Consider the following 25,999-nt stretch of genomic DNA (forward strand, 5'->3'; position numbering starts at 1 on the left):
CAGTGAACATCACCCAAAGATCCATACACGGCTGCCCAGAGGTGTCCCCAAACCATGCCGAGGGCAAGAAGCCAGGCAGGGGCCCAGGAGCGTGGCTGGCTTTGCACAGAGCGTCCGTGGCAGAAAGGGAGACGTGCTGCGGCGCCCGTCCGAGTGGACACAGCCGGCCAGGGGCTCCCTGGGCTGGGGCGGGGGGCACCGGGTCACCCTGCCTGCCGCTTACAGGCGGGCTCATGGCACAGGTGAGTCACATGCCATCAAGTCAGCTGAAAACCACTCCCCGAACAGTACCTGTGGGTTGGTGCACCTTATGGCATGTGCCTTTCACTCCCTTCCCCCTAAAATACTATGTTGGACTCTCACTCAGTGTTTGACGACATGAGTGCCCGTGCAGCACGGGGGAGGCGGCCCCGCCCAGAGCAGGGGGCAGAGGGCCAGCAAGCGAATGGCGCGTGTTAATGTCCTGCACGGTGCCCTTCACCTGCTCTGCTGGGCACCGTCGTGAGGCTGCGCTGGACACCCGTGCTGCTGGGGTGCCCACAGTCCCCGCGAGTCCAAGCAACAGTCCCACTTACACCGTCCCCGCTGACGGGAGCTCCGGGACTGCTGTCCTAGGGCACCAACCGTCACACGGCATTAGTCGCAAGACGGCAAGCCCAAATTCTTTAGTGCCCACCATGTGCGGGCAGCACGGGGCGGAGGACGGTGGTGCCGCTCAGTACGTCAACCCCGCGGCCACGCGAGCACGGCACGAGCTGGGCCGGCAGGGCTCAGGAGGAGGGGAGCCGACACCCACGCGCACAGACTCCGCTGACCCCCGCCGGAGCGGTGGGCCGCCCGTGCCCACCTGCAGCACACGGCTCATCCACTGGAAGCTGTCCTCCTCGGAGGCATCAGGCCGCTGCTCCGCCACGAGCACGATCCGGTCGTCATGCAACACCGTCACGGAGAACACGGCAATCCTGGGGGAAGACAGGACAGAAATGACCACCCAGCAAAGGTCGGCCAACGGGCCACAGACGCCCCCTCCCTGGACACGCAGGGCGCGGCCGTGCTCGCGCTGCCCGTGGAGAGCTGGCAGGCTGACCCCCCGGGGCTCCAGCAGCGCAGCTGCCACAAGCTCCAGTCACTGCGCATGGACGACTCCGGAGCAAAGTAAACCACCGGGCACAGATCTTCAAAGAAAACTCCCTAATTAGGATGTTAACGCGTGCGGCGCGCCGTGGGCGCAACCGTCTGTCCAGAGGTACTGCCGCCGTGTCCCTGGTCCACTGCCCCCTCCTCCCCCTGCTTACTGTGCTCCGGGGATCTCACGCTCTCCCTGTCCCCGCACTTGCGCCGTGGCCTCTCACACTTGCCCTTGGTCACCCTCTTCCCCTCTCAGACACTCCTCCACCCAAGGACATTCGTGTTACAACGCACAATTAGGGGGCAACCGGATGAACATAACATCTAAGTTAAAAACTCCCTTTGAGAACTTAACAGCATCGCTGCTCTGCCACCTTCCCGAGCCCCAGCGCGGAGTCTCAGGCCCCCCTCGAGCCCGGGTCGGTGGACAGGCACGGACAGACCGCTCCTCGGACCGCCCCAGTCCCGCCCCAGTCCCGCGTCGCAGATGCGGCCCCCTGTCCTGTGCACGCCCCCCTCCCAGGACGCCCTCCTCCCAGGACACCCTCCCTGCACCCAGGATGCCCTCCCGCACCCAGGACGCCCTCCCTGCACCCAGGATGCCCTCCTCCCAGGACACCCTCCCTGCACCCAGGATGCCCTCCCGCACCCAGGACACCCTCCCTGTACCCAGGATGCCCTCCCCCACCCAGGACACCCTCCCTGCACCCAGGATGCCCTCCCGCACCCAGGACACCCTCCCTGCACCCAGGATGCCCTCCCGCACCCAAGACACCCTCCCTGCACCCAGGATGCCCTCCTCTCAGGACGCCCTCCTGCACCCAGGACACCCTCCCTGCACCCAGGATGCCCTCCCGTACCCAGGACACCCTCCCTGCACCCAGGATGCCCTTCTCCCAGGATGCCCTCCCGCACCCAGGACACCCTCCCTGCACCCAGGATACCGTTCTCCCAGGACACCCTCCCTGCACCCAGGATGCCCTCCCGCACCCAGGACACCCTCCCTGCACCCAGGATGCCCTTCTCCCAGGATGCCCTCCCTGCACCCAGGACGCCCTCCTCCCAGGACGCCCTCCCGCACCCAGGACGCCCTCCTCCCTCCTCCCAGGATGCCGTGCACCCAGGGCTGCTGTTCAGATGACAGCCCTTCCTCTTTCCCCACCTCTTTTGATTTTTTCCTTTGAAACTCTTTTTTTACTTCTGGATAGTTCCCTCATCTGCCCTCCAGCTGGCCTCTCCCATTTCTTCCACCTATTGTGTGTGCTTCAGAACAGAAACCTCGCCGCCCGGGCTTAGTTACCACATCCTCCTCCCAGGACACCTCCCTCCCAGCGAGGCCCCCCGCTAGCTGCGGCACGTGCTCTACTGGCTCCGGCTCTAGTTTTTTCTATGTCTTTAGCGAGCGAGCGCCAACAGGGGAGGTGGAGGCAGAGGCAGAGCCCGACGTGGGGCTTGGTCTCACAACCCTGAGGTCACCACAGAGCTGACTCTGAAGTCAAGAGTGACACTTCCCCGGGTGGGCCGCCCAGGCGCCGACACCCTACGTCGGGGTGGCTGTGGCGCTGGAAGCGGCAAGGACCATCCCTCACAGCCCACGTCACTCACCCGGCACCGCCGCTCAGGGCGTGGCCTCTCGGGCTGGGCTTCCCCTCGGCCCCGTCAGGCCCTGGGCCCTGGCCCACCCAGACGCACTGCCCTGTGGACACCCCCCAGGTCACACGCTGGCAGCTCCCCGGCACCGCCAGGCCCGCCCTGCCGCCTCCCCATGCCGGCGCCCCACACCCCCGGGGCGCGCATTCCCTGCGGCTTCCTTAGGGAAGGTTCGCAGGCGGTGTCGGGCCAGGCTCCGGGGCCCTGGCCTGAGCAACAGGGGCACAGGCCCGAGAAGACGGTGACACACGCAGCCAGCCGAGCAGGCCAGCGAGGACAGGGCCAGCCGCGGCTCCCCCGCACCCCCAGCCCCCCAGGGTCGAGGCCACGACGGGAGGTGCCGGCCTAACACATTCAGAAACGCGGGGCTGATGCCCACCCAGCAGCGACGCGGCCCCTGCGTGCATCTCACTGAACCTCAGCGGGAAAGAGCATGGACCTTCGGCGGTTCCAGAGAAACGGCCCTTGGCTGTTTCTGTCTGCGTGTCTGAGTGTCTAGGAGCTGACGCGGGTGCTGCTTGGGCCCCGTCCTCAGAGAACCCGCGGCCCGTGGGCAGTGAGGACACTAAGGGGATCCTGGCTGCAAATATCGTTCTTTCCTCCATGGAGATTTTCTGACGAACAGGGATTTTTAAGGCTGTGTGTATTCCAATCACCCGGCTTTCCTTCTACCGCAGGCAGATGCTCGAACTTCGACAGAGAAGGGACCTAGAGCCACAGCACAGGGGCCCGCAGCGCATCACCTGCCTCTGTAGACAAACTTCATGGGCTCCACGGCCAGCGCGGTGGCCACAACGTCGTCCGCGTTGTGTCGACGAACTCCAACCACCATCAGCCCGTCCAGCTTGCCCACGACAAACACCAGGTCGTCCTGGAAGCAAGGACACGGGTCAGGACTCGGGCGCCGACGGTACGCACAGCACATGCGTGACCATGGACGGGAGGGACCCACCGCCTCGAGCAGGGCTCCCCGCTCGGCCCCGGGGGCGTTCGGGCTGCCAGCCCTGTGTCGTGGGTGCCGCCTCGCATAGTGCGGGATGTGGAGGGCACCAGGCCCCTCCCTGGGCTGGGGGTCGCCTGTTGGGAGGCCCGGGTCCTGGCAGCAGAACAGACTCACCGGCCCGACGAAGCCCAGCAGCCCCGTCCTGGTGAAAGGCCGCTCAGACACGGGTGCCCCTCCTGCCGTGAGCGGGACGGTCTGCAGAGCAGGGAGGGGACGGTTAGGCGGCGGCGTGTGGACAATTAACCACCGGCCAGGAGAGCCGGGGATCCCTGGTGGGGAACAGGCTGCCCCACGGCCGGGTCTCTAGGGCCCCGTGCCCGGGTGGCCTGCGATCTCCTGCCCCCCCCAGCCCCAGGCGCCCCCCAGACTCCTTCCCACCACCCGGAGCTCCCGGGCTGACCCTACGCCCAGCAGGCTGCGGACTAGGGCACGGGCCCACGCCGCAGGGACGCTCACGGAGCGCAACCTCAACACCACGGTCGGGAAGGCGCGGACCTCAAAGACACTCTTAGTGATGCCGAGCAGCCCATAGTACGCCGTGCCCGTGGCGCTGGAATGGACACATATTTCTCCAACTTCGTCGGTCTTACAGAGATAAGGGGCACCTTCTACCTTCACGACACACACGTCCGCTAAAGAGAGAAAAAAAAAAACCCTCAAAATCATAAACGAGAGATACAGTCACACGGGTGACTCACAAAGATCACCTGCTGCTACACCTGCAGCTTCAGAAATGATGCGCCACATGTGCGACACACTCCTCCGAGTCGCAGGACACGCGGGGCCCACGCTGTGGCCACGGGCGGGTCTCTGCTTCCGTGTGGTGCGTGACCAGAGCACGCCGCAGCTCCGCGCCCGCAGCACCGGGGTCAGGGGGCAGCACCACTGGACAGCCCTGCCCGGGGGGTCCACGCTCAGCCTCCAGGAGCGGGCGTGGGCCGGAAGCACCCGTCAGACTCAGGGAGCCTGTGCTCACCTGGCACCACCTCGCCCAGACTCTCAAGTTTTCTCAGACACACTCCCACCTCCAGAGGCGGTAAGCGAGCGGACAGGAGGGGCGCTCACGCACACCGCAGGCCACAGGCAGACACCACGCGGGGGTGCACGTTCAGGTGGAGGGGCTGCGCGTGTGCACGTCCCCATGACGGAGCCCTGGGCACACGGCAGACACGCACGGCCCACGGCACAGAGCCACCACCCCTGGGCTACACGCCAGGTGACACAGCCCAAGGCACACGCACACAGGACACACCAGGCAGCTCTGCAGCGGTCATAGCTCACAGATGCCGTGAGAGCGGGGTGCACACTCACATTTGCACACATGCACACACACCACACCCGGGGGAGCTCTTGCACACACACCCAGGTCTAGGGGAGAGCCCTGCACACACCCAGGTCTAGGGGAGCACCCTGAAACACATGCATAGGGTGGGTCAAGACAGCTGTCCACGAATCTCAGGAGGGCCCGCATGGCAAGGAAGATGCTGGAAGCTGTGGTCACCACAGGGAGGGGCACCCTAAGAGCTGTGTGATCAGAATATCCCCCACTCACAACTGTCACTGGGCCGGGCTCAGGTCTCAGTTTCCCTCTGGGACACTGCACACAGAGCTGCAGGCAGGCTGCTCCATCACCCCCTCCCTGTGGCACGGCCCATGTGGCTCCGGGGGCAGGAGGGTCCTTGCAGGCCTCTCCTGGAACCCACAGGAACTTCTTGGAGCCTCCAGGCTCATGCTACTGACGTGACACATATGCCATAGCCTGAGGACAGACCCCACCATCAGGCTGCAGACACCCGCGCACTGCGAGGTGTGAACGCCTCCGTGTGCACAGCACGAAGCCTTGCCTGCGTGCAGTCAGAGCTCCATTTCCCAGACCCTGGAGAACAACTAATCAGGGTCAGAGGGCACGAACGTACCCTTGTAATTTTGCTCAACCTTAAATTTAATACAAAGGCAGGCAAAAAACTGAAAAAAAATTAAATTAAATCCTCAATTTACATAGAAAAGCACTGTGAAGAAGCTCTGTACTTGAGCGCTTGCAGAGCACTGGCACGAAGCCTGGAGCATTTATGACACCTGGTATGTCGACCAGCTGCAGGGCCGGACACGCTCCAGCTGCGTCTCTCACCTCCAGGGAGCACCTGGCCAACGTCCTGAACGGTAAGAACCGACAACTTTTCTTCAGTATCAACTCTGATCACACCAAAACTGAGACCGTTCATGGAGAGGACAGCTTTCCTGGGTGGAGGTCCTCCCAGGTCCGGCGGCCTGGAAGACAAAAGCAGAGTAGCTGACAGGGGACAGCCATGCCCGCCTTGCCTGCAGAACGACGCTGCACCAAAGCCCCTGCTCTGCAGCCTCACCCTGCGAGGACACTGGCCGCACGACCGAGGATGCTGCGGCATGTCCACCCCACGTGCCGCTCTGCCGGGGGACCTGCATGCTCCTCCCACCCGGAGGCAGGCTGGAGTCCCTTCCTGCATCTGGGGGGGCCTGTGGCAACAGTCTAAGTGACACCAGGTGACTTCCCTGGTCATAGAGGTGACTGAGCCTCCAGCTGCCGGGGGCCCTGGGCAGCCCGGTGTGCGGAACGACACGCTCGAGGGAGCCTGGGGCCGCCCACTCGTCCAGTCCGGACGCCATCCAGCCGCAAGCCAGCCCCGCCCCGGGAGCCCTTCCTAAGCCCGATGCGGAACGCAGTAGAAATACAGTGGCCGCTGCCAGCAGGCGGGGGGTGAGGAGTCACACGGCCGGAGCTGGGACACTGAGAAACAGAGGTCAGTATTTTCTCCAGTAAGAAAAAGCAGACTGTTGAGCAAAGGAATGAGGAATACCTCACGGTTCACGAAGGATAAAGATGTTACTTTTCTTGCTAAGTTAATAAAACCTTAGGATTATCGAATAGTTGCACATATGAAAGCACAGGCTGCCCACGAACACGCTACTGTAACACAAGACAACAACCTCCGCTAATTTTCTAACAGCTGAGTGAAGGGTAGAAAATTCATGCAGAGACTCAGCCGGGGGCACAAGGCAAGGCTGCTGTGGACAAGAGCCCCAGGGCCGGCAAGCGGTGGCGGGAAGGGGAAGGCGGCCTGGAGAGGGAGGAAGCGCCGAGATGTTTCTCCAGGACGGCTGGCCCAGCAGGCACAGAGCCCCAGCCAGGGCCTGCAGGCGCGGCGGGCGCCAGGGGCCCCTCGGGGCCGGGAGGAGCTCTGGGCGGCCCGGCCCTGCTTACAAAGGTCAGGGAGGAAGAGGAGCACTCAGGGCGAACAAGCTCGTGGACGGCGAGAACCAGGGGCATGGCCCCGGGAGCCACTTGCCCCCACGTGTGGCACGAATCCAGGCTGGCATGGGACAGGCGGCCAACATGGGACGCAGGGCACGGGGATAACCCATATGGGCTGCCCCATAACCATGCTCACCCGCCTGGGGAAGCGGCCTGCTGGAGCGCTGCTCGGGGAACTCTGCTGCTCAGACACAGACTGACGGGGTCTGGGCCCAGGGGTCCAGCTGTCGAGGACGACGACCACCTTACCTGCGGATGGCAACTGTCAGCGCCTCAGGAGAAGTGGCGCAGGGACAAATGACCTCTGGCCTCAGGCCTCTGGACTGGAAGACATTGAGGAACGCGTCACAGGAGGATATGGACCCTGCGTCGGACAGAGAGTCGTGGGTAAGTGCAGGGCCAGCGGGGGCACGCGGGAGTCTTGGAGGGGGGCTGTTGCCATGGAAAACATGATGCGCTTTGAAACCACCAGCACTTAAGAGCCGGCAATCCTCAGGGAAGGCCTACGTGGAAGCCCTGCGCCCTGCCCTCGCCCCAGCTCCTCACGGGGCCGCTGAGCGGGAGCCGCCTGAGGAGCACTTACGGGGTCAACTCGCTCATTGCGAGGCCCAGGGGCACGTGGTCACCCCACCCGCCCCCCGCTGTCCCCAGGCTGCCCCCTGCGGCTCCCCCAGACCCCAAGCACCCCGCCGCAGCAAGGCCGGGGTAAAGCTCAGGCTGGGCACCAGCGGTGGCAGGGGACACGCAGGACAGCCCAGCTCACTCGGGGCCAAGGGGCCTGGAGGGCACGCGGACTGGCAGGCTCTCAGGCCTGGGGAGGGCTTCCCGTGGGGAGTGAGGCGGGCCAGGTGAGGAGGTGCTGGCGGCGGGCAGAGCGGGGGCCACATGGGGGTGTCTTGGAAGCAGGACGCAGGGCCCTGCTGGGCCAGGGGTGGGTGGAGGATCAGGCTTCAGCCAGCCGCCAACGTGCAGCCACGCTCAGACCCCGTGCACACAGCCCAGGGTGCACAGCGGCACACCAGGGAGACCCCCCGGGAGGTCGAGCGGGTCTCTGGGGCCACAGGGGCCAAGGACGGAGGCTGGGACAGGCTCCCAGCCCGTGTCTCCAACCTGGCCGTTTCTCAGGGTATCTTCTGTCCATAGTGTTAAGTCTGCGTGTAAGTTCAGTGCCTGACAGACACGCACGAGCTCTGTGAGCCCCCGGGAGAGGGTGTGTGCCACGGTCCAGTGCAGCACACATGCGGGCACAGGACACGCAGTGTGGTCTCAGCACGTTCTGCTCCCACCTCGACCCTCCCACGTCAGGCCTGCAGGACGCACCCACGGCCTCGCCCATGCTCAGCAGGGCTTACTCACAGGGGTTAGCGCCGTCGGCCACGATCAGCATGCGCAGGGAGCTGAGGCTGACGTCCCTCTGACCCCGCTGAGCTAGGAGAGACCAGTGCATGTCGCGGGACTTCACCAGTGCGGCCCGGGCTGCAGATGGGGAGCACAGACGCGCCCGGCGTCACGGCCAGCGGCACCCCGCGCCTCCCACCGGCCGGCGCGCCGAGCGCAGACATGCAGGCGTGTGCCCCAGCCACACGCGCTCGGCAGCCTTGGCCTGGCGCTCTAGGCGCCCGCACCCGCTGTACTTAAGAACCAGCTCCGAGTTCTGATTCCGACACAGAAAACTCAGGTCTGCTTCCAAGCGGGACTTCCTGGGGAAGCTCTGTCCTGCCCAGCAGCGGCTCCCCTGCCCCTCCCGCCCCTCCCTGAGGGCCGACTCACGCAGCCGGGCGCTGGGAGGACGCCAGGACGTGAGCACACAGCCCTGGCCCCCGGTCCTGGCCGTGCCCAAACTAGTGTGCGCGCCTGCTCCAGCTGCCCTCCGTAAGACAGAGTCAACGGAGCCAGCCAGCATACAAGGCTGCGCCCGAGAGGCAGCGGCCCACTGTCCGCGCGCGGTAATGGCACCGTGTCCAGCTGAGGCAGCCCCGTGGCCTGTCTACACTGTCCTTGGAATCAACAGCTCTGCTACTGGTGGCTTAACCAGCCAGAGCTTCAGATTAAAACCATCTCCACGCTAAGAACTGGGAGTACTGAGGTAACTGTAAAGAACATTTCAAGAGAATAAAATCAGCAGCCTGTGGCCCTTGCAGAAGAGAGCTGCCACGGTGCCGCCCTCCACAGAGGATGCCCGGGCCGCGTGCGCGCGTCAGGCGGCGTCCACGACCGGTCGCAGGGCACGCGGGCAGGCGCGCGGGCAGTCAGGGCTCCTCAGCACAGGTCTGCACATCGGCGGACACCTGATGAAGGATGAGTCAAACGACGGCGCTGTTTCCTGTTACCTTTGTACGAACACACTTTCTGAATCCAGGACAGCGGGTTGACCTTCATCAGTGCGTAGGGGATGCTGATGACGTGCATCCTGTTCATGACGCTCTGTGGAAGAAACGGAAGTGCTCAACGGACAGGCCCACTCGGGCGCAGACAGCAGGGGCCACACCGCGCCAGAGAAGGCAAAGATAACACCAGCGCCCTTCTCATGATGACACTCCAGGTAAGGATTAATTACGTCACCTAAATTGGGGTTTGGTGTCATCTATTGATACGAAGCCCTAGGATCCCTCAATTCCAACAATTAGGTCATTTAACATACAACACTCACTGTTAACACTCCATGCCACAGACCAGCATCCCTTTTGAAATCCAGCACATTTGTTAATGTCTCAGCTGAAAGTGGACAAAGATGGTTAAACCGCTTGTGACCCTCTTCACAAGTATGTGCATTTTCAAAGATACTCTGAGATGAATACACGACTGATCGACACGAAGAGCTCTAGGAAATATTCACAGCATTTCCAAACACCATGCACCAGTTAATCGATTGTCTTGGTTTTCTATTCAAATTAGCAGAAACACTCAGAGGCAGGTCATACAATTTTGGATGAAGACAGAGCCACGCTGATCACTAATCTGAAAACATGAGAAGGCCCCTGAGTGTTTCCGAGTAGCCGCTGGAGGCTGGAGGCCCACGGCTGGGGTGGCCCTGGGGCCTCGTCAAGGAAGCTGCTCCTCCCCCCTGCTCTCCTCCAGGATGAGGGGCGGGTGCGAGCCTGTGCTCTGCAGGACCTGGCTCCAGCCCCCCCAAAGCACAGCAACCCAGGAGCACCCACAAGACAGACTCCGACGTGAACACACGGCTGCTGCGCTCTCAGCCCGCATCTCTGCTAACTCGCTCCCTCTGCCAGCGAGGCCCAGTGACACAGGATGCACACGTGGCAAGAGGAGGAAACCATGTGACTTGATTTAATAGATCTGATTTTCAAAAAATCATTTCAGGCCCTTGAGTATACCTAAAATCGTCCTCCAGATCTCCCCCTGACTTTTACACACCTGTATTTTACTCACGCAAATACACCATTCAGCTTACTTTCTAGTTTTACTGGATTCTAATATCGTTATAGCAGGGAAATGACCGTGTATCCATTTTTTTTTGTTTTTTAAAATAATAATTCTCTAAGTTAAATATGATATTGAACAGTGTACAGAGGGGACAGCCACCTACATGTTACCAGCGGAAAATCTATGGCCTTTCAGATTCCGTTTGTGTATTTGCATGCACAACATTTTAGTCAAAACCACAGTCATAGACAACAGTGATAGGAAAGTGGGTCCCCTAGGATAGTTTTCCTTTTATTTAAATGCAAAATACACGGTGCCTCAGCTACGGCACAGACTGCTCCGCCCACCAGGCATAAATAAGTGCTAGTGTATGAATTTCATGCTCCATAAAATCAACACACATGAATTTGCCAGAAATGACCCTGAGTGGGGCTCCCATGACCTAAGAGCCACGCATCCAGCACAAGCAAAGGGTGCCCTGAGCCCCGCAGCCCCCACCCCGGGGTCCCCGGGGGCCTGTGTGCAGCTGGAGGAGCCGCCCCACGCCCTTACCTTCTGAGTAGCCGCAAGCCTGCGTCAGAGCCCGGCACTGTGCCAGCAGTGATGCATGGGACACCGTGACCCCCACAGTGCTGCCTTCTTTGCTGGTTTTATACTAAAAGATTTCAAGGAAAGAATCCATCATGTGATTTCTGGAGGTCACGGCAGACAGAGGGCAGCCGCCAGCCCTCACTAAGCGCCCCGGCGGAGCGGAGCACGCGTTACACCCAGAGGAGTCGGGGGCTCCCCGGGTCTGCTCGAGCTGTGCATGCAGGGTCCCCCGTAACCGCTGCCACCCACCCCCAGCAGCCAGCGGGGAACCATCAGAGGAGTGAACCACGTCTGACTGAGCTCCCCCATGACCCTTTGTTTCTGGGGTGAAGATAAAACAAAAGGTCCGTTTAAGCCTGGGATCAAAGTAAGTGGCAGTTTGCAGCCTTCAAAGAAACAAGGGCTGCGCCCCAGCAAGAGGAGGTCATTACCTCGATGTAGGCCGTCCCGGCCCCTGCGTCCTGTGCCTGCGGGTGCCAGTCTTTGGGGGGCTTGGTCAGATGCTTCCCGTCGATCACCAGCCAGGTGAGCGGGGGCCATCCTGGGAGAGCACAGACAGGGCACCCGGCCCAAGAGACTGGTCAGCGGCCTCCGAGCTGAGCCACCCACCACACGGTCACTGGCTCCTGCACACCCGGGGGGCGAACGTCTCTGTGCTGCTCACTCTGTATCAGCTTCTATTAATTCAGTCAGTGCCTCTGACAGTGACGACCAAACTGCACGGCACAGGTCTACACTCCGAACCCGGGGATGTGCAGGGCAGCCAGATGGGCAGCCCCTGGAGGAGGACCTCACTCCTGCTGGAGACCCCTCACCCCTGCGAGGTCCACCTGCCCTGAGCGGGTGCCTGGGCACTGCAGGCCGACTCCCCTGTGCTCGGGGGCCTACCTTTGAAAGTCGCCACCTCTCCGGTCTGTGCCTTGGGCAGGCCCTTCTGACAAGCGTCCGTGGTCAGGGCCAGGGTGACGCCGCAGCTGCCCAGCAGAAAGCCAACCTGCTGGCTGCCAGCGTCCTACAGAAAACACAGGGAGGCGCTCGTGGGGCCGTCAGGCACCCCCCCTCCCGGCCCCCCACACACCCAGGAGGGCGAGCCTCGTCATCATTCGCCCTCATAAGCTTCTATGACTGAATCCCATACGCGGATAGACTGCATTTTCATGAAAATAAAATATAATCATTTTTAAATTGAAATGGTATATTTTTGTAATGAGATATAAAGTTCTGGATGATGGGCCAATTTCTCAGTGTTTTCTTGCAAATGACATTTAGCAGCATTTTAAGAAACTCCAAAAGTAATGGCATGGAAATTTCCATTTAAATCATGTTTAGAATTTATAGATTAACGTGGAGGGGCCCGACCTTTGACACGATCACTTATTTCCCATGGAACGCATGTGTCCTTTCAGTCAATGCCTCCTTCATACGTGCTCCCCAGTAACGTTTGTCACTTTCTTCTTGCAAGTTTGACAAATCTCTTGCTTTTTTCTTGAGAATCTCTATAGTCAAATATTTGCTCATCGTGTATTATCCTTTCAGATTTACTGGTTTTTTTTTTTTTTTAATTTTTTTTTTTTTATTTATGATAGTCACACAGAGAGAGAGAGAGAGGCAGAGACACAGGCAGAGGGAGAAGCAGGCTCCATGCACCGGGAGCCCGATGTGGGATTCGATCCCAGGTCTCCAGGATCGCGCCCTGGGCCAAAGACAGGCGCTAAACCGCTGCGCCACCCAGGGATCCCTCAGATTTACTGGTTTATTTCCAACTTCACTTTGGGGATTCTTGAGTATTTGTTGCTGATAATGCTCATTTTAACCACCTGATAGGGTACAAACTCTAATCCTCTAAAGTACATGCCTTGTCTACTCCTAAAATAATAATTTTTTTCAATCACCAGATTACTGACATTTATACCTGAAACACCTGCACTCGTCCTTGGTCAGTAATAAAAAACAGCAGGTGGATAGAAAGGCAAGCTCCCATCCTGCACGTTCAGAACTGTCACCGAGAAGTGAGCTACAGTCCATCCCGGTGCCGTTTATTCATCCCCAAGAAACAAAAATCATTATTGATAAGCTGTGGTTTTGAGAGACAGTTTAACAAAATCTTATCAAATCATAAATTCTATTACTCAAGGACAAAGGGCCACCACGTGGGCTGAGATGTTCTCAGAGGTGACGGAACAGCGCTCTGTAGAGCTGTGGGAGACCCTCGCCAACGAGACACGCGAGGCAGAGGAGCTGCCGGCCACGGCACAGCACGGCACGCCCCTGACGCCCTGGCCTGCCGGCAGCCCCTCCTCTCTCAGGGCCGCTCCTGTCCACCAGGAAGGCAAAACGAGACCCGACGAGTCTGTGTGTTGGCTTTGGAAGGGAACCCCGCGGCCCCGAGCGAGCGAGCGAGCTACCTTTCTCGTTAACGGCACCTCTATGGGGACAGGAACCAGCTCTGCCAGCAGACACCCATAAAATGCCACCATGAACATCACGGGGTCACTGTTTGGAAACACCAGGGCCACCTGCAACAGTACAAAGGAAAACCATGAAACCCCTTGCGGATGACGCAGTCATTGCAACGTTCACAATCTTTACTGAGTAGAGGGATTTGGACATTTTAGACGATCTAACAGCTTTTCAAATTGAGTTCAGAAAATGTCATTTGGAGGTTAATTCTCGGTCCTTAAATTTCCTCATCTTAAATAGTTTTTTTTAAGGCTGTGGTCTTTATTCTACAAGCGACCCAATAATTTCGAGTGTCTGTGCCTGAAGGCAGTCCAGCACGGCTGGCGGGATGGAGAGCTGGCTCCGGGCACTCCCCGTCTGGCAGCTGCAGCTGAGGCTCCCCAGCGGCGCACAGCTCCCCCATCTGTCAGGCCAGGCGAGAAATGCGCACCAACACGCGTGGGCACGGAATCAAATTATACCCAAAATATCTTCCAGAAGATACGATCCTAAGACCAAAGTTTTAATCCAACAGATCCTCACTCACGACAGGGAAGTGGGGGGCGGGCACCGGACACCTCCGCTGAGACCCCCACAACCGCTCCTCCCGGGGAGCCCCTCGGTGGCCTGTCTGGTCCCCAGGCTGCCACCGTTTAAGTTATGCGCTCTATTTTATTCATCTCACACTTTCGCTTTTATCAAGGACATTTTAAAAACACAGAATTTAAGATGAAAAAAGTACCCCACACAAAACCCCACGCTCCACCCTTCCCCACTGCCCGAGGGACCCCTCTAAAAGTATCTCACATCTTCCTTTTGCTATTTACTCTCTTATTTTTAAATACTATGCTTACACTGCTATATTTTCATTTTTTGAAAATGTCTCAGTATCAATTTTATTTCCTATGATTGTAGATGAACACCCAGCCCCCTACAGTCCGTCTCTTTCTTTTCCCCCATCCTCCCAGGTGTCATTTCTTACATCAGGTAAAATTAAAAGCTATTTACGGAACAACGTTTTATAAGCCCCAAATATTGTAATCAGTGTAATTGAAAGCATGAGTGCTAAGTCAGGATGGTTAACACTGGGCCCTGGAGAAGCCCAAACAACGGCTACTAACAACTACTCGATAAGACAAAGTTTAAGCTACACCTAAACTCCCTCCCCCAGGCCTGGAAATCCAGTTTCTAACAAGCTGCTGTGTTGGAAAGGGCAAAGCTCTCCTTTAACAGCTGATGTTAACAGAGGTTGTACGAGAACTGTGACCCACGGCTTCGAGACTAGATGTTTGGTGTAAGAACACTCTTAGAGATTTTGTTAGAAGAGCTGTGTGTGTTCACATTTATAGACTGTTCATCACAGGACGATGAACTCTCCAGCACACCTGATAATCAGCTCGTTCACTGGGATCCTGCTGATCTTTCATATTAACCTAAGATGTAGATTCCCTCATGCGTCAAGAAGGGTATCTGGAAGTCTCTGTCCTTGCAGGAATCTTTGTTAAGAAAAATAAACGAGTGATTCTGTGAGTCATTTTAAAGCACATGAATCAGGAATTCTCACAGGTTCGCTCTAAAGCACAACGTATCAAGGACCGTTCTCGGACTGTGCATGTTTTTACAGCCAAGTACCCATCTGCCGCCGGTAACGGTACCACCACCCTGACATGCTTTGCCTCCTGCGTAGCCGCTGGCCAAGCTGTCCTCACGCGCTCCGCCCGATGTGCCCGGTACCTTTGGGAAGTGTGTTCTAAGTGACCAACCAGTCTCCCGGCTGCCCAGTGCACAGCCCTCCGACCCTCGGCCGCCCTGCGCTGCAGCTCGCTCCTGCCCCCACCCCGGAGCCTCCCAGGCTCCCTTCTGCCCCCCAGTCCTGCTCAGTTAGTGTCGAGGACGTCGCTGTGGGCCCACTGCGTCCCCTGCAGGCCCTGTCCCTTTGAGGCGGACTCTCTCCAGCTCCGGGATGTTGAGGGGCAGTGGCCACCACTCAGAATCCTCTGCTCTGCCCCCCTCCTGTCCAGAACTCCTACCAGCTGGTGCTGGACTTCCTGGACGAGAGCTCAGCTTTGCACTGTCCTCCCCACTTTCTAGCTCTTGGTCTTCCCCCACAGGCATCCTTTTCTTGATTTATGGAGCAATGTCTTCCCTTAGTTCTCCAGGGATATTAAGACTAAGTTTTTAAAAACTTAATTTTCTGTATATGACTTTCTCTCACATTTGTTTCCTCCTCCTCCCTCCTTCCCCCTACATTCCCCCTTTCTTCTTTTCCTTTTCTTTGCCCGTTGGTTGCTTTCCTTCGTATTCTTCAAATGTTTGGTGACTGGCTCTATCTGAAGAGAGTCCCTGGGAGGCCATCTGACCGCAGGCAGCCTCTCTCACTAGGGGTTTCACTGCGAGGGTCCCGTGCTCCATCCTGGACGTTCGGGAACACCTGCCTTCAGTCCACCCAGGGCCATGCTCACCAACAGAACTTCCTGTGGGGCTGGGGTGACTGAGGAGCTACATTCTTCATTTCACTTAATTTTGGTTAATTTCTGTAGCCCTGTGTGGCGACTGCCAACAACGCTGGGCAGTGTGGTCAGTACAAGGAACAAAGAAGCCTCGAGCCTCCTCCATGCTCTACCCCAGCCGTGAGGAAGGAAGGCTGCTTGGCCACATGGATGAGAGGAAGACATGAATTTTCTAGTAAGGGCAATGTTTTCTCATCAAATGTCAGCTTTGGGGACCTAAGATTTATTAACTTCAATATTTTTATTAAAAGCAGTAGATATGAAGTCCAAGAGGAAAGATGTTGCAGAGCCACTGGATGGGCAACGAAGAAGCACGAAAAGAACCATTATCTTACGTACATCATAGTCAACCTTTTCCATATTTAATATTTCTTCTTTGCTGACTTTAAATCCCTTGTATTAATGCTGCAAGTCTAACCGACAGATGGAATACTGATTCCAATGAGACATATTTTTAGAGTCTGCTTTTGCTCACTCCAGGAAGTTATATTCTAGTTACTTACTCTGTCTCCAGGGTTAAGTAGTGGTTCATTCTTACTAGTCAGTTTATTAAGTAGAGTATAAGCTAGTTTTAAACTCCGACTCCAAAGTTTGCCTAAAATAAAATAAAAATACTAAGCAATGTAAAATTTAAGAAACTAATAATTAACATTTTAATGTAGCAATCATAATACCCCATAATGTACCACCACTCTATTACTGGAAATTCAGGTAATTTCCAACTGATAACTATTTTGCACAATGCTGTAATGAACATCATAGTTTTCTCTTAAAAATAACTTACAAATATATTTTCCTTAATACAAATATAGAATAGTAATTTATTATAGAAAATTTAGAACATAGAAAAGCTAACAGAAAAGTCAGCATTCTCTCGGTTATGTATGTACACACACACACACACACAAGCATATATACACATATGTGCAATCTTCAAGAAATGGGACCATACTTCACTCTGCCTTTTTCAGCCAACATTGCATTTTGAATGTATTTTCATGTCATTCAATATCTCTCAACTACATCCCTTATAGGAGTGGCTTCATTTAACCTTTATAATTCACAGGGTGGGTCGTATCCCCATCTCCAGTCTTGACTCAAGGGAAGACCATCCAGGAGGGGTCAGTAGGCTGCCCAGAGCCGCTGGCTGCTGGCCTGGTGCATCTGGCCCTCCAGGACCCAGCCAGGAGCCCTAGCAGGTTCCACTGGGCATACTTCCCTCCGGCACGCAGCCTCACGGAGGAGAGCCCAGCAGTGAATGCTCAACAAAGCAGAGCTCCACTGAGGAAGATGGAAGATGAAACAACGGGAAGGTAAGGAAGACGGACGACAGAGAAACCTGAGGCCATGCTCAACACCCAAAGCAGCCTCAACACTCACCCTTTGCAGTACCAGACAAGTGACCCGAGGGTCATGACTTAGCCCCTTCCAAATTCCCGGAGAATAACCACATGCAGTTTGAGCAGCCGCACCCTCTGAATAAGTGCTCAGACTTCATCATAAATAAAACTAAACTTGGGTGCAACATTATGAAATACGTGAATTGCAGGACCAGAGAAATAGGTGAGAAAAAAAAGTACTCAAAACACCGTTGCCTCTGCCTATTGACCTAAAGGTCAATTCAAGATGTTGGTAACTGTAATACACCCAGTTTTTCAAACTGAATCTAGCTGTATATAAGGAGAATAATGCATCATGATCAAAACAGGTTCTCTCAAGAAAGCAAAAAGCTTTGGGGCATCTGCATGGCTCAGTTGGTTGAGTGTCCGACTCTTGGTTTTGGCTCAGGTCATGATCCGGGGGTCATGAGACAGAGCCCTGCATCTGGCTCTGTGCTCAGCGAGGAATCTCCTGGAGACTCTCTCTCTCCCTTGCTTCCTCTGCCCCTTGCCCCACTCTCACATACTCTCTGTCTCTAAAATGAATAAATAAATCTTTAAAAAAGAAGAATGCGAGAAGTTTTAACAGAAAATCAACATAATTTGTCACACTAACAAAGGTAAAAAAGGTAAAAACAATTTACAATCAATCAGGATTTTAAATGATTTTTTAAAAATCCTTCTTAGATTCAGAATGAAAGGGAATTTCTTTCAAGTGATAAAGCCCATCTTTAAAAGTCCTATAGAAAATATCATAATTAATGGTCACATATTGAAAGCTTTCCCCGAGGAAGTAGAAACAAGCCAAGAACATCTGCCTGCCTTTTTTAATGGAAAGTCTTAGCCAATGCAGGAAGGGGAGGGGTGGAGAGAGGAGGCACACAGCTGGAAACTAAACTGTCATGACTTGCAGATGATGGGACTATGTACATCATGGTTCTCATAACTGAAACCGGCAAGGCTGCCAGACGTAACAACTGTATACAAAGACTATCTGACTTCTGTATACCAGCAGTAAACGTTAAGAAAAAAATTTTAATGACAGTGCTCACATTAAGATTAAAACAAACATGCCAAATACCTAAGAGTAAGTGTTATGGAAGATATGCAGTCTCCCAACAAGAAAGTATAAAACAGCATCGAGCTGAAGTGCAGAAGATCTGAATGACAGGGGGACATATTAGGTCCATGCAATGCAGGAGTGCTCATTTACAAACTGCCGAGAGCAGTGATAACAGGAATCTCAGCAGGAATGTCCGTGCACTGGACAAGCCGACCCTAAAACAGACACGGAAACACTGAGCTACAAGAAGAGCTGAGACACTCTTGCAGAAGGAAGCGAGATGGGAGACTTCTCCGTGGATGTGAAGACTTCTCAGAAAGCCACAGTAATTTAGGAAGTCGGTGCTGGCATAAGGATAGTATATAACACAGTGGATAAAATAAAGACCCCAAGAGACCCTCCACATGCAGACAATTCCATCTCTGACCAGGCGCCCTGGAGAGGAGGGGCAGCCCAGTGGGAACGAGAATGGTTACCCCGCCTGATAAACGGACCCTGGGACCCATCCTCTACCCTGTACACAAAACTCATTCCCAGCAGACCGGGTGGATCTAGATGTGCACGGCAAACAGCAGAGCTGTTACGAGATAACAGAACGGCTTTATGATCTTGGCGGAGGAGCACCGCCACTTAAGAGCTCACCATGAGCAAAAAGGTGAGGTTGAAGGATGCCTGGAGGGCTCAGTGGTTCAGCGCCTGCCTTTGGCCCAGGGTGTGATCCTGGGGTCCCGAGATCGAGTCCCGCATCGGGCTCCCTGCATGGAGCCTCCATGCTTCTCCCTCTGCCTGTGTCTCTGCCTCTCTCTTTCTCTCTCTCTCTCTGTGTGTCTCTCATGAATAAATAAATAAAGTCTTAAAAAAAGAAAAGGTGAGGTTGGGCAGAGCTTCTGTTCACTAAAGTACCAGTCAGGAGTAAAAGGTGAAGGGACACGGTGGCAGATACTTATAGCACATGTCACTGACAAGGACTGGCATCCAGAACACACTAAAAATTCCCAAATAACCTTATATAAAAAAAAAAAATGTGCAGAAGATTCAATAGCACTTAACAAAAGAGAAAACCCAAATGATTTTAAAAAAACAAAACAGGAAAACCTCTCAATCAACCCAAACGATTTTAAAAAAACAAAACAGGAAAAGCTCTCAATCTACTCTGTCATCAAGAAAATGCAAATTAACAGCAAAATGAAGTACCACTGCCATATTCTTACCAGAGAAGCTACGATAAGCCTGACAATGATGGGGAACAGGTGGGCCTAACACACTGATCAGGTTAAGTGTAAACTGGAAGTCTGGCATGATCTGATAAATGCGAAGATGTGCATAATCCCAGACCCAACACTTCCACTTCAAAGTACATACCCCACAAAAACGCGTACCCCAGAATGTTCCTAGCAGCACTGTCTGTAATAGCCAAAAGTGGATACCAACATTATAACCAATATGTCAATTCCGACATGTACATTCTTAGATATAAATGAGCTACAACTATACACAGTAACACGAATCATAAAAGCGTAATGGTAAAAGACTCTGCGTCCCAATGCGACAGAGTATACTGGTGGCAGACCAGGCTCCCACCCAAAACAACTTAAAAACTGGATAAAATACAGAAATCATCTACAAAGACAACCAGAGGAGTTAAGGCTGCAGAGGGAAAACCCTTGGGGAGGTGAGCTGACCGTGCACAGCCGACGGTTATTAGGGCCCTGGCACCCACGAGAGACAGAGTATTTCATGGAACACCACCACCGAGGCACAAAGAAAACAGCAGAGCTTCTGGCAGAGGCTGGGAGCCATGACAGCACAGCCAGCCTCCCTCTAGGAAGTCTACGGAGTCCTGGGGCCGTGAGCAACAGGGTGCCGAACGCCCACAAGGAAAATCTCTGAGAAGCAAAGTGGAGTCCTTAACATAGCACAGGAGACAGAAGCCACGGCTGGGGAACCCCAGAGGAGGACAGATAGGTGCTCAGAGGGGGCTGCGCCAGCCTTGACGGGACTGCAATGACCGGCCACCATGCTACCTGCCAAATGGAGGGAAGGAGGATGTTCTCTCATAGAAGGGGACATCTCTGGAGCCTCCATAATTTTTTATACACAATGTCCAACACTCAATCAGAAAGGTCCTAGGCACCCCAAAGATAAATTATCCAAACTAAAACCAAGAGAAAGTACAGACAAGATCAAGAGGCCCAGAGGTGACCTGACCCTGGAGCAGGTGGAGAGAAACTTCTAGTTGTGGTAAGGAATACATGGATGCTAGGAAATAAAGGAAAAGACGAAGACAATGCACGGAATGACAAAGAATTTAGAATACAGAAGTGAAAATTTTAAACTTAAAGGACAATATCAAAATTAAGAACTCATCAGGAATTTCATAATAAAATAAAAATTTCAGAAGACGGGATTAGAGAATTTAAATAAAGGAAAATTTAGGGACACTTGGGTGGCTCAGCGGTTAAGGATCTGCCTTTGGCTCAGGCCGTGATCCTGCTTCTCCCTCTGCCTGTGTCTCTGCCTCTCTCTGTGTCTCTCATGAATAAATAAAATCTTAAAAAAAAAAAAAAAGGAAAATTTAAACGTCTCCATACTGAAGTACAGATGAGCCTTGAACAACACAGGTCCACCTACCTATGGATTTTTTTTTTTTTTATAAATACAGTAGTATAAGTGTTATTTTTTTCTTCCTTCTGATTTTCTTAATAACATTCTCTTTTCTCTACCTTACTTTATTGTATGAATACAGCACATAATAAAAACATATAAAATAAATGTCAACCAACTGTTCTCAGTTAGCCTTCTGGTCAACAGCAGACTAGTAACAGTTAAGGTTTTGGGGAGTTAAAACTTACACTTGGGTTTTCAAGCGTGCAGGGGTCAGTGCCCCTAACCCCCTGCATTGTTCAAGGGTCAACCAAATATACAGAAAAGAATACAAAATACAAAAAAGAACATTAAAGCTATGTAAGGTTCAAAGGAGGTATAACTGTAATCAAAGTCCTAGAAGAAGACAGAGAGACCCGACAGCTGAAATCAACCGGTGGAGGCAGTGAGCAAACCACACTCCTCACAGTGGGTAGGGAGCTCCTTTTGTAAAGAATTACAGACCCATCTCTAATGAATACAGATGCAAAGATCCTAAACAACATATTGGCTAAATCAAATTCAGACATCTGTTGAAGAGATATCATGGCTAACTGGGATTTATTCTAGGAATGCAAGGGCTGCTTTAACATCTGAGAGTTAATCAATTTAATTCATCAAATTAAGTGGGGAGGAGAGAGAAACATGATCATCTTGACAGAGCAAAAAAAAAAAGGGTTTGATAAAATTCAATGCCATTCATGATTTATTTTTTTTTAAGATTTTATTTATTTATTCATGAGAGACACAGAGAGAGGCATAGACACAGGCAGAGGGAGAAGCAGGCTCCATGCAGGGAGCCCGACGTGGGACTCGATCCCGGGTCTCCAGGATCCGGTCCTGGGCTGAAGGCGGCGCTAAACCGCTGAGCCACCCGGGCTGCCCAACCATTCATGATTTAAAAAAAAAAAAAAAAAAAGCTTCTAGTAAATTAGGAATAGAAGGGAGCTTCATTAATCTGACAAGGAACTTTTCTACCACAAAACTACAGCAAACATTGTACTTCATGACCCAAAGCTTTCCGCTGAAGACAGAGGAGGAGGCAAGAATGCTCGCTACCCAACACTGTACTGACGGTTCTAGCTCTTGCAGTGAGGCAAGGAGAAGATAAAAGGGGTAAGTACTGGAAAGGCCAAGATAACCATCTTTGTTCATAGATGACATGATTTTGAACACAGGATATCCAAAAGATATGTGGACAAACTACTCATTAATAAATAGAAAAAGAATCAGTAAGTTAATTTAATGAGACTATTAGATACAAAATCACCATCTGGGGGCACCTGGGTGGTTCAGTTGGTTAAGTGTCTGCCTTTGGCTCAGGTCACGAACTCGGGGTCCTGAGATTGAGTCCTACGTCAGGCTCCCTGCTCATTGGGGCGTCTGCTTCCCCCTCTCCCTCTCCCCCTGCTTGTGCTCTCATTCTTTCTCTCTCAAATAAATAAATAAATATTTTTTTAAAATCACCATTTAAAAAAATCAATTGCACTTCTATATACAAGCAATAAATGAGCAGAAAAATGTTTTTAACCATGCCACTACAACAGGAATGAATCTAACAAAAGATGCTCTAGAGTTCTGTACTCAGAAGTATAAAACATTAATGAGAGAAATTAAAGGAGTCCTTAAAATAAGGGGAAATATATTAAATTTCCACAGTCATGACTGTTCCACAGTCACGAACTGGAAGATTCCGTAATTGTAATGGTATCAATTCTCTTCAAATTGAACTACAGAATCAATGCAGTGTCAGGCAGTGCCCCAGCAGGAAGCTTTCTGGAAATCGACAAACGGATTCTAAAAATGGCTCGGAAATGCAGAGTCAAGAATAGTCCAGAGGAGTGAGGCACATTCACACAGCTGAAGGGTGTCTATGCCAGACAGCAGGACCCCTAAAGCTGCGGCAGTTCAGGGGGCGCAGAGGGCAGAGCACGTACTGTCACCTGATCTGTGACAAAGCAGCTTGGCAGGACCTCGGGGCAAGCTCTGACTGTTCAGTCCATGGCACCAGGCCAGTTAGACATTCGTAAGGAAAGAAAAGGATTCCAATGTCACAACACACAAACTAAAGATGAATTATGACACCTAAATATTAAAAGTAAAACAAGTTTGTTTTTTTTTGTAAAACAAGTTAGATGAAAAAGTAGGAGAATATCTTTGTGACCTTGGGTTTGGCAAACAGAACAAAGAAGTGCTAAAATAAAGGGAAAAAGTAGATAAATCAGACTAATTAGATGAAGACTTCTCATTTATCTAAAGCCACAGATAAAAGTGTTAAAAGACAGGGCACAGGGTGGAAGAAGATACCTGCGAAATATATCTGACAAAGGATGTGTTCCTGGAACATGGAAAGAAGTCAGAAAGCATTAGCAACCAAATAGAAAAATGAGCTAAAGATCTGTATAGTGCATAAAAGAGGATATTCAAATAGCCAATAAACACACAAAAAAGCATCATTAGCTATGAGAGACATGCAAGTAAATTAGCACCATAACTCGACACCACAACACGCCAATAGGAAAGGCTAAAGGAAGTAAACAGGCAATATCAAGTGTTGGCACGGGTGTGGCACAGCTGGAAGCCTGCGCACGCTGCCGGCAGGCGTGGAGGTGGCGGCAGCCTCTGTGGCACCGTGTCGGGATGTCCTACAGCCGAGCACGGCGACCTGTGCACATCCACGTGCGCCCAGCACCAATGCCTACAGCGTACGCTCAGCAGCAGACTCACCTACGAATGTTCATAACAGCACTATACACAATAGCCTCAGTGGAAATTCCACCCATGGTCGAGGACACAAATAATTTTCAGCATATTCGTACAATAAAGTCACCTCCATCAATGAGCTTCACACGGCATCATGTCTGAGCCTCAGAAACAATGGTGCACAAGCATGCAGACACAGAACGGCTTTCACACGATCCCACTCACATAAAACTTAGCGACAGTGAAACCCAGAAGTGTTCACAGGCATCAGGACAGTTCGACCGTCAGTGAGGATGTGTGTGGTGGTAGGGACCAAGGGCCTGGGGAACACTCGGGAGCTGAGTGCCAGCGACAGGAGTATAGTCACTCCGTGAAAATGCATCAAGCCAGATGCTTATGACTTGTGTTACATAAAAATATAATGTGGAACCAAAGATGCTGAATACAAAAACACATACTGTAGGATTCCATCTATACAAAGTTCAAAATTAGACAAAACTAAACTCCTGTGCTCAGAGATGCATATGTAGCTGTGACCCTTGACCTCAGGGCAGGGGCTGGTCACCAGCAGTGGGTGAGTAGTCCCCTCTGCTGGAGGAAGGGGCAGCGGGTGGGGGTGGGGGGCACATGGACTGAGGCAATGTTCTGGTTTGTGGGCAGTTGTGTTGGCTTCTCAGGATCCGCTCCATCATGCTCATGAAGCTGTACGGCCGTGTTGTATGACATGACAGGTAACATGTTACAGCTAGACCAGAGCCCAAATGCCTTCTGGTGACACTTGCCATAGGTGAGGGTGTAGACGGCCTTCCCAGCTGTGTCTAAGGCGGTCAGACAGGGGGCTTTGGGCTGCGTCGTACCCCACCGCTGCAAGGCGGCCAGCAGGGACGGTGGCCAGGGAATCCCCACGGCCAGAGGCTCCCCTTTCAGCACCACCATCTGGCTTCCCTCCGGCTTTGGCTGATTTGGATCTGGCTGCTGCACTACAAGTAAAATTGAAATTTAAAAATCAGCATTTCATAGTACCATCCATACATTCTGTTTTTAAGTGTTCTCTTAAAAATTGCCAACTGTAAAAAGGTCACAATAACTTGTTTAGATTCCCTTATCATTGTCACAGTCACGGACCAACTGACCAAAGGACAGGTGGGGATCCGTCACGGATGATAACAGACACGGTGACCGTACCCACACGGGACAGTCCCCAGAAGGGCAGCAGTGCTGCTCCAGCGTTCTGGAGCGTTCTGGGGTTACGGCCAGTGCTGACAGCTAAGGAGCGGACGAGTCCCGCTGATGAAAGGTGGAAGTGAGGAGGAGCACCATTTCTGGTTGGGCACACAAAACAACGCTCACCGCGGTGAAAGAAGAAAATAAAGTAAAATCCATTATATTTCCAATGGCTGTGTAACAGCATCGGCCCGAGTGTAAGAAAGCCTCCCCGGGGAGCATTCACACCGCTGAGCCCTCAACGTGAAGGGCATTGCCCGATGACCAAGGGGACGACAAGGCCCTCCAGGTTGCAGCTAACCACCAGCGAGGCGGGGGTGGGGGTGGGGGTGGGGGCAGCTAGACTGCCCCAGAGACGCAGGGGCGGTGGGCGGACATGGCGTGCTCCAGCCTTGCGCTGGGCTCTATTTCTGTGCCTCTTCCACAGGTTCATGCTTCCTTCTACCTCCTGGTAATTTTCTTTTAAAAATAAACCTACATTCTTTTTCCCTAAAAGTGTATATCTCATTCATAAGTGAGAGACTAAGTTCATGAACGAGGGCCAAAACTATGCTAAAAATATACGTTAACACCATGTAAGACTGTATTTCAGATTTAAAGCTTAAATAAAAATTGAAATGATGGGGGCACCTGGCTGGCTCAATTGGTGGAGCATTTGACTCTCAATCTCAGGGTCGTGAGTTCAAGCTCCACATTGGGACTTTAAAAAAAAAAAAAAGCTGAAATAATGTATGTAAATCGAAACCTTAGGAGTATTCTCGTAAAGCACTAACTAAGGCCTGGACCAGAGGCACAGGGAGTGTGAAGTCCCTGAACTACGGCATCGAGCATCGTGCTTCCGCCCCGTTCACAGTGAGGCCAGCAGTCACGCGGGACACGCCGCGACCCTGGGGGCCAGAAACAGACGGGGGGTCACTTCGTTGTGCTGTAATGTCCCGGGGTGACCACACACGACACACATTTGCCCCCAACCCTGGACGCGACAGCCAC

At 53.3% G+C, this 25,999-nt stretch overlaps 1 protein-coding gene across 3 annotated transcripts in view; it reads right to left on the reverse strand.

Annotated features, from left to right (window-relative positions):
- Window positions 1-25,999, reverse strand: part of DIP2A (disco interacting protein 2 homolog A) — an 89,667-nt gene that overhangs the window by 23,665 nt on the left and 40,003 nt on the right. For 2 of the 3 annotated variants that reach the window (XM_041734778.1, XM_041734777.1), the window contains exons 8-22: window positions 24,568-24,765; window positions 16,501-16,592; window positions 13,454-13,564; window positions 11,937-12,060; window positions 11,480-11,589; window positions 11,010-11,112; window positions 9,721-9,785; window positions 9,401-9,494; window positions 8,427-8,546; window positions 7,320-7,434; window positions 5,910-6,049; window positions 4,277-4,413; window positions 3,896-3,976; window positions 3,522-3,649; window positions 848-962 (exon numbers count right to left, since the gene is read on the reverse strand). In XM_041734778.1, coding sequence (XP_041590712.1) covers window positions 848-962; window positions 3,522-3,649; window positions 3,896-3,976; window positions 4,277-4,413; window positions 5,910-6,049; window positions 7,320-7,434; window positions 8,427-8,546; window positions 9,401-9,494; window positions 9,721-9,785; window positions 11,010-11,112; window positions 11,480-11,589; window positions 11,937-12,060; window positions 13,454-13,564; window positions 16,501-16,592; window positions 24,568-24,765 — 1,733 coding nt within the window. The remainder of the gene's footprint in view (window positions 1-847; window positions 963-3,521; window positions 3,650-3,895; window positions 3,977-4,276; window positions 4,414-5,909; window positions 6,050-7,319; window positions 7,435-8,426; window positions 8,547-9,400; window positions 9,495-9,720; window positions 9,786-11,009; window positions 11,113-11,479; window positions 11,590-11,936; window positions 12,061-13,453; window positions 13,565-16,500; window positions 16,593-24,567; window positions 24,766-25,999) is intronic. The other variant, XR_005984710.1, reaches the window with a different exon arrangement.

Source organism: Vulpes lagopus, chromosome 20, assembly GCF_018345385.1.
Source record: "Vulpes lagopus strain Blue_001 chromosome 20, ASM1834538v1, whole genome shotgun sequence".
NCBI lineage: Eukaryota > Metazoa > Chordata > Mammalia > Carnivora > Canidae > Vulpes > Vulpes lagopus.